The 18,281-nt window shown below is 38.9% G+C and overlaps 1 protein-coding gene across 1 annotated transcript in view; it reads left to right on the top strand.

Annotated features, from left to right (window-relative positions):
• The window catches only part of pde11a (phosphodiesterase 11a), a 394,952-nt gene that overhangs the window by 340,844 nt on the left and 35,827 nt on the right, over positions 1-18,281 (top strand). The window contains exons 16-18 of the mRNA XM_060828117.1: positions 7,361-7,438; positions 11,444-11,507; positions 17,289-17,363. Of these exons, the coding sequence (XP_060684100.1) occupies positions 7,361-7,438; positions 11,444-11,507; positions 17,289-17,363 (217 nt within the window). The remainder of the gene's footprint in view (positions 1-7,360; positions 7,439-11,443; positions 11,508-17,288; positions 17,364-18,281) is intronic.

Here is an 18,281-nt window from a genome sequence, read left to right as displayed (position 1 = left end):
AAAAGCAAGGTGAAATTTTAAAATGAAAGGTTAAAAGGGTAATGCAGCATCCAAGGAGCAGGAGAATCAACGTTTCGGGCATGAGCCCTTCTTCAGGAATGAAGAAGGGCTCATGCCCGAAACGTCGATTCTCCTGTTCCTTGGATGCTGCCTGGCCTGCTGCGCTTTTCCAGCAATACATTTTAAGCTCTGATCTCCAGCATCTGCAGTCCTCACTTTCTCCTAAAAGGGTAATGGCCATAATCTCTTCTGTCAAACTCACACAGATGTGATTGTTGTCCAAGTCTGAAGAGGTTACTGCATCTTCACATGTTGACAGCTACAGTGCAACAATTTTATCATTTCGTTGGCTAAACCTTGATGGTAGATTGATTCGCTAAATTAAATTCAAAACCCAAAGGCGCTGGAATTGAACTAAATTTCTAAATTAACCCTTAGATATTTTTAGTATGAATTTTATCTGCCCTGGCTTGACAGGATGAGAGATTTCATGACAAGTAAGATCAGCCAAGATTGAAATCCTGGACCAGGTTTTTCAAGGAGTGGCACACACCCTTTCATTTTTTTTACAAAAGAAGCAAGCTCTGGGTTTCTGACAGGAGGTAGGAATTGCACCCAGTAGACACTCTTCCAATTTGTGTGCTCTTTTTGCAGTTCCTTCAGCGTCTCTTTCCTGTGTTTTATTACCTCTCGCCCTTCCTGTGTTTAAGCACTCAATGGTTTCCACCACTCACCTGTCGTTGAGATACACCCTCCTTTATGACAGGCAATCACTGAAGCTGCATGGATCCTGTGCTCCCTGTTACATTTTCAATGGAATATACAATTGCCTGAACTCTGTTTTTATTTGAACTGCTTTAAGGTGATTGCTTTCAGTAAATGTGCATCATGGCTTAGGTCACATGGCTTATGACAAGCCAGAAAGGATATTAGTGCAAATTGACTTTCCATCAAAAAATCCCCTTTTCATACAAAGAGAAACAAATCGAAAGAAATTTGCACTGTTACATAGTGAATTACTCAAGTCACCCTGTGTGCAAGTAATTGTTCTAATGTATCAGCAGAAGTATTTGTTAATCTCATTAATGTTTATTTTGTCAGTATATTTATATATATCGCATGTATAGATTTTGCTCCAACACTTTTTTGTTGGAGTAATGTGCCCTCTGGTTCTGTTACAAATTATTTTCAGGTAACTCTATTGATGTATGTTGTTGTGTTAGATACCTCCTTCCTTTAACTGTGCCCAGCAGATTAGCCTTTTTTGTTGAGGTAGGCATCAAATTTGCTTTGTGGTCCTGTAGTTGGATCAGGTTTATCTCACACTGTTTGTTTGCCTGTTTGTCAGTCCTTGTGGTCTGTGTATCACTGTGTTTCTCTTCTGCCTTGTTCAGGATTGCTAGTTTGAAATTGCAACTTGCTTCTGCTAACATGAGTGACTTTAGCTTCATGTCTAATATCAGGAGTTCCAGCTCTTCAGTTTTGTCATTACATTGAGCTCTTCAACTAATTTGTCCTTGAGTTGAACATCATTCCATCACTGAACCTCAAATTTATCTTTGAAGTTTTCATTCCAAGATTGTTAACTGGTGTAAATTTACACAATTCTGTGAAGCTCAGTATGACAGGAAGTACTAGTCTCGGTCGGGCATTTCACCAGAATTATGGCAACTTTGCCTTTATTAATTTCTTGCTCTCTTTCTGCTGTTCTAATTGCAATAGTTATGAATCATTTTTCATCTTTTGACTTGATGTTGCAAATCTGCTTAAATCGGATACTGAATCTTCCAAATCTTGTCCAACAGCTCTTTATACCCACACGTAAATTGTCAGAATCATCATCTGAAATCTCTGTGGATTTCATATCTATTGGGTTTATAGGCTTGTTTTGTCTTCTCCTAGCTAAACACTGATGTGCAAAGTGGTTTTAATTTCTTGCAGTTAAAATACTGTTTCCTCTATGCTAGACATGTGTCCTTTAGCTCTTTGTGATGGCATCTGTACTATTTGCAAATTGTCCTTTGTCTTCAGTCTTTCAGACTGTGGATACTTGCTGCTTCTTTCCAAAGTGTTGCACTAGAAAGATCTGGGCTGTTTTTCAATATAGTGGACAGGTCTGATTTGCTTAACAAAACTGTGCATTGGCCTGGGCTCCTTCTTCACAATGTGGATAGACTTGTCACTTCTCTCATGAATATATTGTAGCTGTTGACTTACAAGCTCAAAGCTTCTTTGTGAGTGAGATTCTCTCTCCTTATCAGTAACCATAGTCATAAGATATTCTACCATGACAAAGATAATTCTGTGTTTGAGCTCATCTTTCAGGTGCCCAATTCACAAGATTCTGTGAGCTGTGACAAGGCAGACACATCCTGATCAAACACTCTTTATCCTAGTATTCAACACATACCACTCATAAGTTATATTCATTTGGAATTCAAAGCATGTCCTCAAGGCTGTCAAGATTGCTCAAGTCTGTCACTTTATTTTCTTCAGAGGGATTTAGGGTAGAATACAATTTTTAATAGTCTCTCCCCAACAGTTATGAATGTTTAGCTATTGTGACTGCTCTGGATTGTGAATTAAATCTGTCACATTCTTATGGGTTTGCCATTGTGAGTGAAAAACCATTAGTTATTTCTTTCATTAACCTTTCATTTTGACTGTAACCAAGAGAAACAAAACTACTACTGGAATTCAGCTGCAGCCTGCTTCTTTGCTTCTTTTTCCTTTTTAGTATCTTCCAGGGGCTTTTAGCAACTTTCAGCAATACTGAACAATTCTATGTTTCTTTTTTAAAAGCTATACTTCTTTATAGCTCTTCAAATTCAATGTTCTATGTTTAACTTGGCTTTGTTGGAACTGCTTGTAAAATGATTGCTTACGTGAGTGTGCCTCATGATTTAGGTCTTGACAACTATGTCCAGACAGGCAGGACACTAGTACGCTTTGGTGTTTCCCACATCTCTGTTGCCCCATCCAGCCTATAGAATTCAAGGACATCTTCAAAATAGCTTTAATCTGGATTTTTGTAAACAGGTTTAATTGCCTCACTGCTGCTGCTTTGCATGTTCCCGACCCTGCTGCCTCTGGAATTAATCCAGCAGCGGGATCACACCTGGGTTTTGGATGGATGCATTCTCCCCTTCACCACCACTTGTTATTGCCCGAAACATCGACTCTCCTGCTCCTCAGATGCTGCCTGACCTGCTGTGCTTTTCCAGCACTCCACTGTCAACTCCGCCTTCCACGTGTCAGATTCAAACATCAAAATCTGCTCCCTGCCCAAGTTAGCATGCACCCCAATCATAGCCTTAATGTCATGGCATCCTCCCTTCTGGCTAAATCAAGTTTGTTTGACTTATTCCTTTACACACTTTGCAGCACTTGAGTACAGAGAAATGTCACGGATATTTGTGTTCCAGTTTTCCAATTGCAAAGTCCTCTTTTCCACATAAGATCCATTTTCTCCTCCCCTTTAACTTGGATTCAGTTTCTGAAAAGACAGCTTTGTGTTTCTTAACAGGAAAATCTGGTTTCAGGAATGGATGTCCATATATTTGGTATTTGAAAATCAAACATGGAAGCTCTGATAATGTCATCAGGGTGATCAACATTTTATGATCAAGTGTTTTAAACAAAGGCGATGTATGAGCGAAAATGAACACAATTATAAATTTAAAATAGATCCATTTCATGATCTCACATATCTGATTATTCTTGCTTCTGATGTGCTCAAATCTTTCTTTTGGTGTTCTGACCTAATTTAGTTATTGTGTTATCAATCCGTTTTCATTTATTCATTAGACGTCAATCCAAAACCAACAGGTAAACATCTGGGAACATGATAACTACTTGCTGTCATGACTAAATATGGAACGTGGTCTGTGTAGGTATAAAAAAATACTAAAACAAATTAGAGGATACACAATATCAAATATATGAATAATTAAAACTGGCAAATCGTATCCATGTTTCAAGACAAACTTCCATTAAACTTCACTTTGGAACCAGAGCAGTATTTACATCCTTACTACATTCATTGCAAATGTTCCAGTCGGATTTAATGCTTTTATATGTAAAATTCAGGATTTATAACTTGTACTCAATACTGACATTTATTCTAAATGAACTCCCAAAAGAGAAACAAATTAGATCTTTGAAAAGATTTTGAAAATTAGAGCTTAAATCTTATATTAGTACAACCTTTGGAGTTAATATTCCAAGTATTAACTCAGCAGTGGATGTGCTGATAAAGAAGGGCCGAGAATGTAGCAATGAGGAATTCTCACTGAATGATTCCACAGGTAGCTACTGGTTCAGACCTTTTGAATGTTTTTCTAGATGTTGTCTATTATTGTTTGTTAGTATAGACATTTTCTAAAGAGTTCACCTAAATTACATATAAAAGTAATCAAATACAAGAAAGCAATTGGAGATAGTAAGGACTGCATATGCTGCAAGTCAGGGGAAGGGTCCCAATAAGGGGTCCTGACCTTCCTGCTCCTCTGGTGCTGTCTGACCTGGATCCAGTGGATGCAGTCTAGATCTAGAAATAAACTCATGAGGATTTGCAAGTGTGTTAATGGGAGCAAACAAACATTCAAAATAGGTAAAACACAACTACTGGAAATATAAAATAAGAGGGGACCTTCATTAGTTGCATAACACTTGCTGGTATTGAAACTGACTAACTCCAATAGTATTGAAGTCAATGTTAAAGAAAATTCAATCTCAAAATGTTTTACACCAGTTCCATCCAGGTCGAGGCAGAAATTGTAAGAAACCAAAGGGCATTAACTAAATTATCTCTCACCATGTCTAATGAGTACCTAGCAGCAAAACACAAAACCAACAAGATGCTGACTTTTATTACTGTACAAATAGAATCAAATTCTTTAGAGGATATGCTAAAGCAGCACAGTGCTTTCATCAAAATACATTAATATCACCACATTCACCAGTGATTGCATAGGGACATCATCTAAGCCCCAGAGACTGTAGAAAGTAGAGCAGAATGATTGATCCCTGGTGTTCGAGTGATGAGCTATAAAGGAACAATTTGAATGTTAGAGCCTTTCAGCTTTGAACAGAAACATTTCTTTGGACCCTTATAGAGAAATAAAATGTTTAATCAGATAAATACTAAATAGTATTTTCAGATTAGCCAGATAGCATAAGTTACAACTTGTAAATAGCAAGTATGGGTCTATGTTGAAATATTTTCTTTATACAGCACCTATTAATATGGATGGTTGTAATTATTTGAACTCGTGTAGCCAACAGCTGTGTGTTGTAATGAAAAGATCATACAGCAGGCAATATAAAAATTTAAGATAAAATGGGCTGAAGAGTCTCCTTTAATTGAAAAAATTGGCAGTGTAGGGTAATGCCAATGGGCTAGTCATCCCAGACTAACACTCTGGGGAAATGTATTCATTGTGGAAGCTGCTATAACTTATATTCAATTATTTATTCTAGAATTGAAAACTAGCCTCGGTAATGGAAACTATGAAACTGTTATCAATTATTGCAAATTCCACCTGGTTCACTAATGCTCTTTTACAGGAGGAAATATGCCATCCTTACCTGTGACTCCAGAATGCAGTAATGTGATTGACCTTTAACTGCTCTTTGAAGTAGTCGAACAGTCACTCAGTTCAAGGGGCACCCAGGGACGATCAACAAATGATGACCTTTCTGACAACTCTCATATGCCAATAATGAATGAAAAATAAGAATCAAAATGACCAAACTCATTCACTTTTTATTGATCCAATCCTGCCAGTGAAAACTTTGGACTATTTTACTGAACCTATTTCTAAAAACTAAAGTTTGTGTCTTGAGGTCTGAACATATGGACAAGGAACAGGAGTAGAACTCTTGACACTTCAAACCTGCTCCACCATTCAATAAAACCATGGTTCATCTGATTTTAATCTAAAATCCACATTCCTGCAAATCCCTAATCCTTCATCCTCTTAATAATCAAGAATCTATCTCCCTCCACCATAAAATATTTAAAGTTTCTCCATCCACTGCCTTTCGGGGAAGACTCACGAAAAATAAATTTCCTCATCACCGTTTTACATGTCCCTCCCGCCCTTATTTTATAACTTTGTTCCATAGCTCTAGGATTTCCACATGAAGTATCATCCTTTCAATATCTTAAAATAAAATAAAAAACTGCGGATGCTGGAACTCTGAAAGAAAGCCAGGAATTGCTGGAGAAACTCAGCAGGCCTGACAGCATCCGTAGAGAGAAAGTAGAGTTTAGCATTTCAAGACTAGTGGCCCTTATTCAGAACTGGTCTTTTCAACATCCACCCAGTTATGTCCTCTTGGGATTTTACGTGTTTCAATTAAGTCTTCTCTGACTCTTCTAAATTCCAGAAGATACAGGAGTACCATGTCTAGTCTTTCCTCATAAAACAATCCACTCATTCCAGGTATTGGTCTGGTAAACCTTCTCTGAACTGCTGCCAATGCATTAACATCCTTCCATAAGTATAGTGACCAATACTGCAACCAGTACTCCAAGTATAATGGTAATGGTTCACTGCTTTAAAGAAAACTGGCAATGAAGTTTCACTCTTTGCTGAACATTGCAAACTGCTCCCTGCACAATTTTCTGCTATTGTCATGTTCTTCCAACTGGAAATAATTAAAACAGTATCAATTCTGGCAGTATATTCCCAAAGTGATTTCTTCAGAAATCCTCCCCACTTATGGTAATCTCTCCATGAAGCTTCAACCTGCCCTGTTACTGCCACATCTCCTTTATTAATCTCAAAAGACATTCTATCAATCAACATACTTCCTCTGCAAAGAAACAAATCTATGAATTTAAGGGTTTTTTTGCCATAGATTGATCAAGATAAAAAAACACATCAAACAACACTCTGTTTAAGTCTCGTCTTATACTGGATTTATTCTATATTCAGTTTATTTTCTATTCTAAAAATATGTTAAAAAACTATCAATTAACTTGCATCAGTATAAAATGGAAATGAATATAATCACGTCCTCAAAACTGTGTTCGAAATGGCTCTGGTATAAGAGGATTTGAATTAGCCTGCGCTAAATTTGCTCCTTTGCTGTCTCGCTATGCACAACAGTTCAACTTTAATCTGCTTTGTAACATTGAACATTGCTCTGAGTTGAGCAATCAGTACGGTTTTGCATCAGTTTAACAATGCTGTATTTGGTGTTTCTAACAGAGGATGAAATAATTATATCCCAATTTGTATGTATAGTATTGTATTTATATGTATTTCAATAGAAACCGCCAATTATCAAATATTATCAATGTAATGTCTAGAAGAAATCTAAAACTTACAGTGACATATTTCTTTTCTAGGCGAAGAATGAAGTTTTTTGAACTTGTTAATACAGGAGAGTACAACTGGAATGTAAAGGATCAACGAGAAATGCTCAGGTCAAGAGATCTATATTAATTGCCTGGTTATATGTGTCAAAAAATACTGAAATAGTCATGAAGCAAAGGGACTATACGGGGAGAAATTAGACCATAACCTGCCTGTTCTTTAGGTGCCCACATGGTTTCTGAACACTCAATGGGCTCTAAGATGTGCATGAACACTTCCAAGAAGTGCATCAAATGCCATCATGGTAAGGGGATTTGCACATATGCACCTAAAAGCTAGCAGCAACATAGAGAGCTAATAGGTTATTGAATCCATGCTAGCTATCTGAAAACAATCCAATTCGTTCTGTTCTCTTGCTCTATCAAGTTTCCATAATGATTTTATTGAATTAAAATAATTAGAATGTCTCAAAGTTAGGGAGGATAAAATATAGTTAGGATAACCATTTTTGATCACAGCATGAAAGCAAAGAGGATGAACGTGAGATTTAAATATTTGGGGATTTAACTTCTGTTTTTTCATTACTTTTTAAATTATTGTTTCTGCCTGGCTGGTGTCAAGGTCCTTTCTTTGTTTATTTAAGGGCATGTGCTAAAACAAGTTATTTTCAGACTTAGGTGGCCTGGCAGGATTTCTTCTGTAGCTTGAGCAGGATTGGGATATTGAAGAGAGGTCACACAGAGCAGGACAGGCCGCCAGAAGCAGGGGCAGGGGGAGGAGGAGGAAAAGAGCTGTCAGCAGAAGGCCATTCCTACAAAGGATTTTAAGAAACATATTGATATTACCTCAGCCCTAGTGAGGATCAATGTTTGAGTTGTCTCCACTTCACAAAATGCTCATGACTAGAATTGCCAATTCCTACCGCCTCAGCTGCAACTATAAAATAAGGCATAAACATGGCCTGCGACTGTCAAAGCTTATGATCCAACCAAGAAAATAAAAATCTAAATAGACAGCAATCCACTCATAGAACCATGCCACAAGATATCATTTTTTTTAATGAATTTAATTTTTATTGTACGTAAGAATCAAAGCAATCAGTATTCATTTATCACTATATTTCTACATTTTACTTCCCAACACCTAGCTGCCAATAAATTCTCTTACAACACTCTTGAAACTGCATTAATTGTTCCAGTGACCTGCCACAGCCCTCTGGAATTCACTTTAATTCTCCATGGGGATTCCCGGTATCCTCTAATTTAAGGTTCTAAGGAGATCCTTTCATACATATGAAACCACCAAATAGAAATTACAAATTGTTGACATTTGTGCAATCAAGTTGTATTCCCATTCAATAAGTTCACGGCCAATCTGATTGTGGCCTTGAGTCTACTTTGCTTTCTAATCCTGATATTCTTTGAAGCCCTTGTTTGTCAATTATCTACATACCTCAGCCTTAAAAGTATTCAATTAAACTGCCTTCAATGCTGTCTGAGAAACAAAGTTTCACAAACTCACAACTCTCTGAGAGGAAAAGTTACCCTCATCTATATCTTAAATGGGAGATCCCTTATTGTAAAACTGATGCCCTTGTTCTAAACTCCCCGATCCCCATAACCCCACATTTAACATGGCTAACCCACCTAACATGGACACTACAGGACAATTTAGCATGGCCAATCCACCTAACCTGCATTGTGGGAGGAAATAGGAGACCCATGCAGATATGTGGAGAACATGCAAAACTCCACACAGTCAGTCACCCAAGGCTGGAATTGAACTCAGCTATTGGCGCTGTGACGCAACAGTGCTAACCACTGAGCTAACCTGCTGCCACAGGAAGTGTAGGAATACTCAGTGTAAGGGAGACTATGTCATAGACAATCGTTTAATCCCCAGCTTGTATGTAATCAAATAATGCATTAGCAATACGTGTGATCTCAACCACACTTCCCATTCACCAACAGCCCCGCACCTCTTGCCTTTCCACTGTCGTCACATTGTCATCTTTCTGCTGGCACAAAAAATAAAAACACATGAAAAGTCTTTCATCCAATTCTATAAATTCTATCAAGACATATTGCATTTTTAAAAATTGATTCAGCCTTATGCTTTATTTTAATATGGGTATTGTGTATGCCTTTGCCTGTCCTAGTGCTTGTTGGAGATGCTTCCTCAGAGGTGGCAGCATGGGAATGGAAGCTTGCTAACCTTCACTTCGTGATATTGGAGCTACCCTCAGAGGGTTGTGAAAGCTGAGCAGCCATGCTTACCTGCCATGATGACAGCTGTCTGAGCATCTGTTTTAGCTCTCAGGCCTTTGATGGAAGCAGTTTGTATCTCAGTAGAAGCTGTGACGTTGTTGCCTGTTGGGGTCCAGCCATGTCCTGATGGAGGTGACTACCATGTTGGGCAGGATGGCCTCCAAGCTCTTTGCAAATCTCTGTGATGAGTTGGTTCTAGACTCCTTTGTGTGTTCTAATGTTGGACAAAAGCTTGCTGAAAGATCTCCCAGACTACGAAGCATTTTGTCATTCTTCTTGATTCTGTAGCCTGGCCCATTGAATTCCTAATTCCAGTCCCTGCAGAGCTAGGAGGTGACTTCAGTCTGCACTGATTGACTCCTGTGATATCCTTGTTTCTCTCCCTGGCCTGACTTCTATTCATTTGTTCTTGTGTCTCTCCACATTGCAGATTCATCCTCCACCAAAGCCTCCACTAAAGTATGAACAGTCCAATTCTGAACTGGTGACTGTGAGAGAAAGATCAAGTAAAAGCCCATTTTCATCTTCCTAGTCTTCATTCTCTGACTAGGAAGGTTCTAGCTTTTGGGTATTAGAAATATAAAATGCACAAGTGATTAGTTATGGTGAGGAAAGAGTAGGATCTAAGAAGAGCTTGTTTAAACCATTTGTAGGAAGCTATAGTGGGCTGAAGGAGAAATGGAATGAGAAATGAAGAGATAGTTACATGTATACTCTGATCATTGACCCCTCCTGTAACTCTGGTCTCTGAGATTCCATTTCCCATGTCTCCCAGCACTGTCTCTTCCATGGAAATAAAAACCAGCAGGAATGCTTGGCCTCATCCATTTCTTCCCTGTTGCCCGTTGTTTTGTCCCAGTTGATCATTCAAAAAAGAGAGCATGCGTCAGTGGGTGTCCTGCAATGTGCTTGGGCAATGTGACTGTCATGACAAAGTAACTACAGATGGGACTGAGCTGTGTATTGCAGCTGTTCCTTCCGTGTGAAACTGCTGCAGGATGTGAGAATGAGATGGCCTTATGAATTGAACGGTTAAGGGCTAATTGATAGAAATTGTAGGTTACCAGATGATGGGGATGTAGAGAATTGAGCAGTAGATAATGAGATTGTTACAGGTGGCAGGTTATGCATTTGAGGGTGAACCGACATTGGCAACTCATGTCAGATCATTAAAATTCTTCCTGCTATACATCTGTGTTTCTGGAGCAATATACCCGGCATGCTCCTGGCATCTATGTGTTCCCTTTTCCTCCCTGAACATATGTCTGGAAGACCTCCCACTGACCTGAAGATAAAGGATGATTTTGTTTCTTTTCAGTTCCATGGTTCCTCAAAACACTGGTGGTCGATCTCTCTTTCATTCGTTGCTCAATGTACCACAGATCAGGTTGACTTTTGAAGGAAATCTCATCACATTTTGCTGCCAAATTGGACCTCCCTTCCACGAGGTGCAGACTGTTTTGAAGTAGCAGTAACCAGTCTGCAGTGGACCATCTGCAGATGCATGCAACCCAGTGAAAAAATGTGGGAAGTATTGGCTGCACTCAACAGTTGCTTATCAATGCAGCTCGCACCAATTTTACACGATGCCTGAAACACAACACCCAGGCACTGGTTAAAGCACACCCTAAGTGACAAATCCACTCTCTGCAGTTAGTCAATCTCTCCACATTTGGCTTATTATAAAAGCAAATTAAAAATATATTCAAGTTACATGTTTTTAGAGCATAGGAAACATGTAGATCATTTAAAAAAAATACGGCACAATGTATTTGGCTTCTGGATAAAGTTCTACAGATGTGTAAGGAAATAGATGCCTACTGATGGAAATGCCTATTGTCATTGTAGGTCAATGCTGATGACTGCCTGTGACCTGGGGGCTGTGACTAAACCTTGGGAGATATCTAGACAGGTCAGCAAGTTGCATATGCATGGCCTTTCAAACTGACTTGTCTTTTACTTGCTAACCAAATAATTTAGTCATATTTGTAATTTATACTTTAAGAAATGAATTTATGCAGAATATGTAAGAAATATTAATAATGACAGCACTTAATGATCTGGAATCTGTCATTCATTTGGAGCCATCTTTTTCCTGTAAACATGCAGATCCACTAAATTAGGTTTCTCTGCTATGTCACTGAACAGGCTGGTTAGCAAATACCTAGATACATGTTTTCAAATTAAATATAGTGAGATTTAGAATGTTCAGTTTTTCTTTTGCGCTTATATTTGTGTTCAACTAATTGACAACTCTCTGAGGTTTGTGTGAAAATATATTCCAATGGGAAAAAAAGACTTCATGAGAAAGATGCAGCATCCATGACTAACTAAGGAAGCAAAGGACTGAATCAAATTGAAAAAAAAAGCATTCTGAGCAAGTTAGTGACTAGTCAGAAGCAGCATGGTGGCTCAGTGGTTAGCACTGCTGCCTCACAGCACCAGCGACCTGGGTTTGATTCCAACCTCAGGCAGTTTCCTGTTTCCTCCCACAGACCAAAGGTATGAGGGTTGGGTGAATTGGTCATGCTAAAATTGTCCATAGTGTTCAGGGATGTGTAGGTTAAGGGCATTAGTCAGGGGAAATGTAGAATAATAGGGTCTAGGAGGATTGATGTGGACTTGATGGGCCCAATGGCTTGTTTCAACAGTGTAGGGATTCTATTCTATTCTAAGAATGAACAAGTTTCAGAAAGCAGCATAGACTCATAGAGATATACAGCATGAAAACAGAACCTTCGGTCCAACCCGTCCATGCCAATCAGACATTCCAACCCAATCTAGTCCCATCTGCCAGCACCTGGCCCATATCCCTCCAAACCCTTCCTATTCGTATACCCATCCAAATGCCTCTTAAATGTACCAGGCTCCACCACTTCCTCTGGCAGCTCATTCCATACACATACCACCCTCTGTGTGAAAAAGTTGCCCCCTAGGTCTCTTTTATATCTTTCCCCTCTCACCCTAAACCTATGCCCTCTAGTTCTGGACTCTACGACCCCAAGAAAAAGACTTTGTCTATTTATCCTATCCATGCCCCTCATAATTTTATAAACGTCTATAAGGTCACCCCTCAGCCTCCGATGCTGCAGGGAAAACAGCCCCAGCCTGTTCAGCCTCTCCCTATAGCTCAGATCCTCCAAACCTGGCAACATCCTTATAAATCTTTTCTGAACCCTTTCAACTTTCACAACATCTTTCCAATAGGAAGAAGACCAGAATTGCACGCAATTTTCCAACAGTGGTCTAACCAATGTCCTGTGCAGCCACAACATGACGTCCCAACTCCTTTATTCAATACTCTGACCAATAAAGGAAAGCGTACCAAACGCTTTCTTCACTATCCTAGCTACCTGTGACTCCAATTTCAAGGAGCTATGAACCTGCACTCCAAGGTTTCTTTGTTCAGGAACACTCCCTAGGACCTTCCCATTAAGTGTATAAGTCCTGCTAAGATTTGCTTTCCCAAAATGCAGCACCTTGCATTTATCTAAAATAAACTCCATCTGCAACTTCTCGGCACATTGGCCCATTTGATCAAGATCCTGTTGTAATCTGAGGTAACCCTCTTCGCTGTCTACTACACCTCCAATTTTGGTGTCATCTGCAAACTTACTAACTGTACCTCTTATGCTCACATCCAAATCATTTATGTAAATGACAAAAAGTAGAGGACCCAGCACCGATGCTTGTGGCATTCCATTGGTCACAGATCTCCAGTCTGAAAAACAATCCTCCACCACCACTCTCTGTCTTATACCTTCGAGCCAGTTCTGTATTCAAATGGCTAGTTCTCCCTGTATTCCGTGAGGCCTAACCTTGCTAATCAGTCTCCCAAGGGGAACCTTGTTGAACGCCTTATTGAAGTCCATATAGATCACATCTACTGCTCTGCCCTTATCAATCTTCTTTGTTACTTCATCAAAAAACTCAATCAAGTTTGTGAGACATGACTTCCCACACACAAAGCCATGTTGACTATCCCAAATCAGTCCTTGCCTTTCCAAATACACATACACCCTGTTCCTCAGGAATCCCTCCAACAACTTGCCCACCACCGACATCAGGCTCACTGGTCTATTGTTCCCTGGTTTGTCCTTACTACCCTTCTTAAAGAGTGGCACCATGTTAGGCAACTTCCAGTCTTCTGGCACCTCACCTGTGACTATCAATGATACAAATGTCTCAGCAAGAGGCCCAGCAATCACTTCTCTAGCTTCCCACAGAGTTCTAGGGTATACCTGATCAGGTCCTGGGGATTTATCCACCTTTATGCATTTCAAGACATCCAGCACTTCCTCCTCTGTAATATGGATATTTTGCAAGGTATCACCAGCAATTTTGCTACTTTCTATATCTTCCATATCCTTTTCCACAGTAAATACTGATGCAAAATATTCATTTAGTATCTCCCCCATTTTCTGCAGCTCCTCACAAAGGCTGCCTTGCTGATCATTGAGGGGCCCTATTCTCTCCCTACTTACCCTTTTGTCCTTAATGTATTTATAAAAACCCTTAGGATTCTCCTTAATTCTATTTGCCAAAGCTATCTCATGTCCCCTTTCGCCCTCCTGATTTCCCACTTAAGTATACTCCTCCTGCCTTTCTACTCTTCCAATGATTCACTCGATCTATCCTGTCTATATCTTACACATGCTTCCTTTTTTTTCTTAACCAAACCCTCAATTTCTTGAGTCATCCAGCATTCCCTATGCCTACCAGCCTTTCCTCTCACCCTAACAGGAATGTACTTTCTCTAGATTCTCGTTATCTCATTTCTGAAGGCTTCCCACTTTCCAGCCATCCCTTTACCTGCGAACATCTGCCCCCAATCACCAAAGGGTGGCCAAAATTATAATTAGCCAGGAGAAATGGAATGTGAGTGGAATTTAGCTCGAGAGGTGATCTTAGTGAAACTTACAAAATCCTTTAAGGGATAGACAGAGTGAAAGCAGGTAAGATGTTTCCCTTGGTTGACTACCAGCAGCACAATTTAAAAATAAAAAATTAGGACAGAGATTAAGTTATTATTTTTTACTTAGACAGTTGTGGGCCTTTGATATTTTCCACCACAGAGATTTGTGGAAGTTCAATCTTTGATAGATTTCTGATAACCATTAGCTTACAAGGTTATGGGAATGGGATGGATGAAAGGCACTGAAGTGTGGGATCAGATATGATTGTATTGAATGGCAGGGCAGGCTGAATGGCCTTCTCCTGTTGTTATGTTGCTATGAAAAGCAGAAAATAAAAGTTTCCACATTTAGATGAAAAGAAAAAGAATAGCTAAAGTAGAATTTGGTCCATTAGGGGTGAGGCTAGTGAGGCTAGACAGAAGGAAATAAGTCTCAGTCGTCGTTATAAAAAACACTACAATTTGTAAAGAATAGTTGAGAATGAAGAGGAACAAGGGAGCAAAAGATTTAAAACAATCAGTATTTGAAGAGAAAGATGCAGGAAAAGGTATAAGGACTAAACGCTGACTCAATGGCCTGCACTATAAGCTCTAAAAAGAAGTAGCTTCAGAGATATTGGTTGCAATTTTCCAACATTTCCTGGATACTGGAAAAGTCCCAGTGATTGGAAAACCTCAAATGTAACATCACTATTTAAAAGAAGATAGAGACAGAGAGCACAAAAATATATATTTGTTAGCCTTACATTTGTCAGAGGGAATTCATTATTAAGGACATATTGGCAGGACATTTAGAAAATCACAATATAATCAGGCATTATGAAAAGAAGATAATATTTGACTAATTTATTTGAGGAAGAAACAAGCAGGGTGGATAATGTGAAGCAGCAGGTATGATGCATTTGGATTTTCAAAAGACATTCGATACGGTGTTACACGTAAAGTTACAACAGAGAATGAGAGCTCATGGTGTTGGTAATAATGTATTAGCATGAATATTCGGATTGATCAGCTAACAGTAAACTGAGTATTGGAATAAATGGGTCATTCTTAAATTGACAAAATGTAACTAGCATGGTGCCACAGAGATCAGTGCTCAGAATCCAACTATTTGCAATCTATTTAATGATTTAGATGAAGGGGTCAAGTCTATGGTAGCGAGGCTTTCGAATGTCACAAAGATAGGTAGGAAGGTAAGTTATGAAGGGAACATAAAGCATCTGCAGAAGGATATAGATAGGTTAAGTATTGGAATTTGGCACACAGAATATAATGTGGAAAATGTAAATTCATCTACTTTCTCAGAAATAATACAAGAAACAGATTATTTAAATGAAAAGAGCCTGTAGAAATCTATGGTACTAGAGGGGTATATGTGGCTGGTGCATCAATCATAACAAGTTAATATGCAAGTATAGCAAGTCGTTGGGAGGTCAAATAGATAGTTGTATTATTGCATGATGAATGATGTATAACTATACGAAAGTTTTGCTACTGTAGAATTGGACCTTAGTGACTCCATTAGGAGAAAGTGAGGACTGCAGATGCTGGAGATCAGGGTAGAGAGTATGGTGCTGGAAAGACACATCAGGTCAGGCAGCATCCGAGGTGCAGGAGAATCAATGTTATGGTCATAAGCCCTTATGCCTGAAATGTCGATTCTCCTGCTCCTCAGATGCTGCCTGGCCTGCTATGTCTTTCCAGCACCACACTCTTTACTTAGTGAGTCCATACCTGAAATACTGTACCCAGTTAGTTCTCTTTATTTAAGGAAGGATGTAATTACATTAACTGAAATTCAGAGACATTTCACTCAACAAACTTAAGATGAAAAGATTGACTTGAGGTAAGGTTGAGCAGGTGTAGAAGAATAAAAATTGATCTTTACAAATGATGTAAGTATCTAAGGAACTTGACAGGATGGTTAGTGAGAGGGAACTTTCCATGGAGATGAGAGACTAGAACTATGAGACATAGTTTAAAAAATAAAAGTTTCCCATTTAAGGCAATGACAATATCTTTCTCCCAGAAAGTTGGTAAATTTTGGAATTCTCTTTCCCAGACAGCAGTGAAAGGTGGATCATTAAATAATTTGAAATCCGAGTTAGACTTTTGATGAAGATGTGAATCATGGGTTATGAGGGGACAGGCAGGAAAGTGGAGTTAAAGCCACAATCAGGTCAGCTATGATCTTAATGAACACCAGAGCAGGCTTGGAGGCTAAAAGGCCAAAACCTGCTGTTATTTATTATGATGTTTTGAATATCCATTTTCATTCTTTTCTTTTATATGCCCCTCATCCCTAATCACAAACCCGCTCAATGTTCATATATTGTCCTGTGAAGTGTTTTGTGTTATGTCGTTTTATGTAGGGTATTTATTTCAAAAATTAAAACTTTACCTTTGTCAACTAAAATATTCACTTGTTATGAATTGCTGGTTGTGTGATGGAGGGAACCTTTCCAGTTAGATGGAGCAATCTAAAACTTCTAAAAGTTCCTTTATAACGTAAAGAGAAACATTGTGCACCGTGCCCATTATTAAGGTAGAAACTCCCTCACATTGTTCAATTTACAAAATACTTTCAGACATTTTAATGACTGCCAGTTGATTCGAAATCCAATTATACAGTTAAAATCTGTTCTTGATATCAGCCATTAATAATGATTTGCTTGGATATGGATCCCAGAATGGAGAATCAAAGTAAGAATGAAAACTGATGAGAAATTGTTAACCGAACAAGTTATCTTCTTACAGAAATCTTTGATCTTCTTGCAGGTAGCAGAATTGGTTACTAGTGAATTCTTTGAACAAGGAGACAGGGAACGATCGGAGCTGAAACTCACCCCTTCAGTAAGTGAAAGCTCATTCCTTGCACAGGTCTATTCACTTACATTGGTCATTTTCAAAATAGACAGAGCTGTCAATCTTGAAGAAACAACAGCCCTCCAAAAGCTTGTGACTTCAAATAAACCTGTTGGACTATAACCTGGTGTCATGTGACTTCTAATCACCCTAGTCCAACACCAGCACCTCGACATCAATCCTGTGGTAGTCACTTGTACATTTATAGTTCTTTTAGAACCATAGTACCCCAAATGTAGGATTTTTTGTTTTTCACCAGTTTGCCTCATATATTTACATCATTTTTCAGCTGATGTATGAAGAGGTAATTTAGAAAGTGCATGTTAGAAAATTGTACTTCATTTTGAACATTGCTGAAATAATTATGAACTTTGGGCTAGGAATTAAATCATGCCTGAATCAAAACATGATCCCAGCCCTACACATGCCATAAGGCAGCCAGGTAGCAAATTAGTCTATCATCTTATTTTGTTTATTATAGACAAGTTGGAGGAGAGAACTTGCCAGCCCAGTGAGATCCAGCCAATTACAACAACTCCTTGGGGTCCTCTGGAGAGACCAAACTTTGGACAGGTTGGGAAGGGTGTAGCACTGGTCAGCAGTGACCTCTCAACTTGTTGTGGAGCTATGTGGAATGTTTCTGCAACTCTGTTACTCAGAGAATGGGAAACGTGCCTTTTCAAGGATTTGTGTTTTGGTTTCCTTAGTATACTTGCCTGAGAACATTGACTGCACTATTGTCCATTACAAACCAAGTTTGCAAAGGGAATCTCAAACAGGCATTAGGCCACTTAATTCTATTGGCAAAAGCTTAATAACATCAGCCTACATTTTTATAATGTCTTGGAATCCTAAGGAGCTTTATTCCTTTTCTGTGGATTGTCAACTTAATGTGGGGAGAGGTTT

Source organism: Hemiscyllium ocellatum, chromosome 7 (assembly GCF_020745735.1).
Source record: "Hemiscyllium ocellatum isolate sHemOce1 chromosome 7, sHemOce1.pat.X.cur, whole genome shotgun sequence".
NCBI lineage: Eukaryota > Metazoa > Chordata > Chondrichthyes > Orectolobiformes > Hemiscylliidae > Hemiscyllium > Hemiscyllium ocellatum.
Note: the sequence above shows the minus strand (reverse complement) of the source record. Positions and strands in the feature narration are given on the sequence as shown.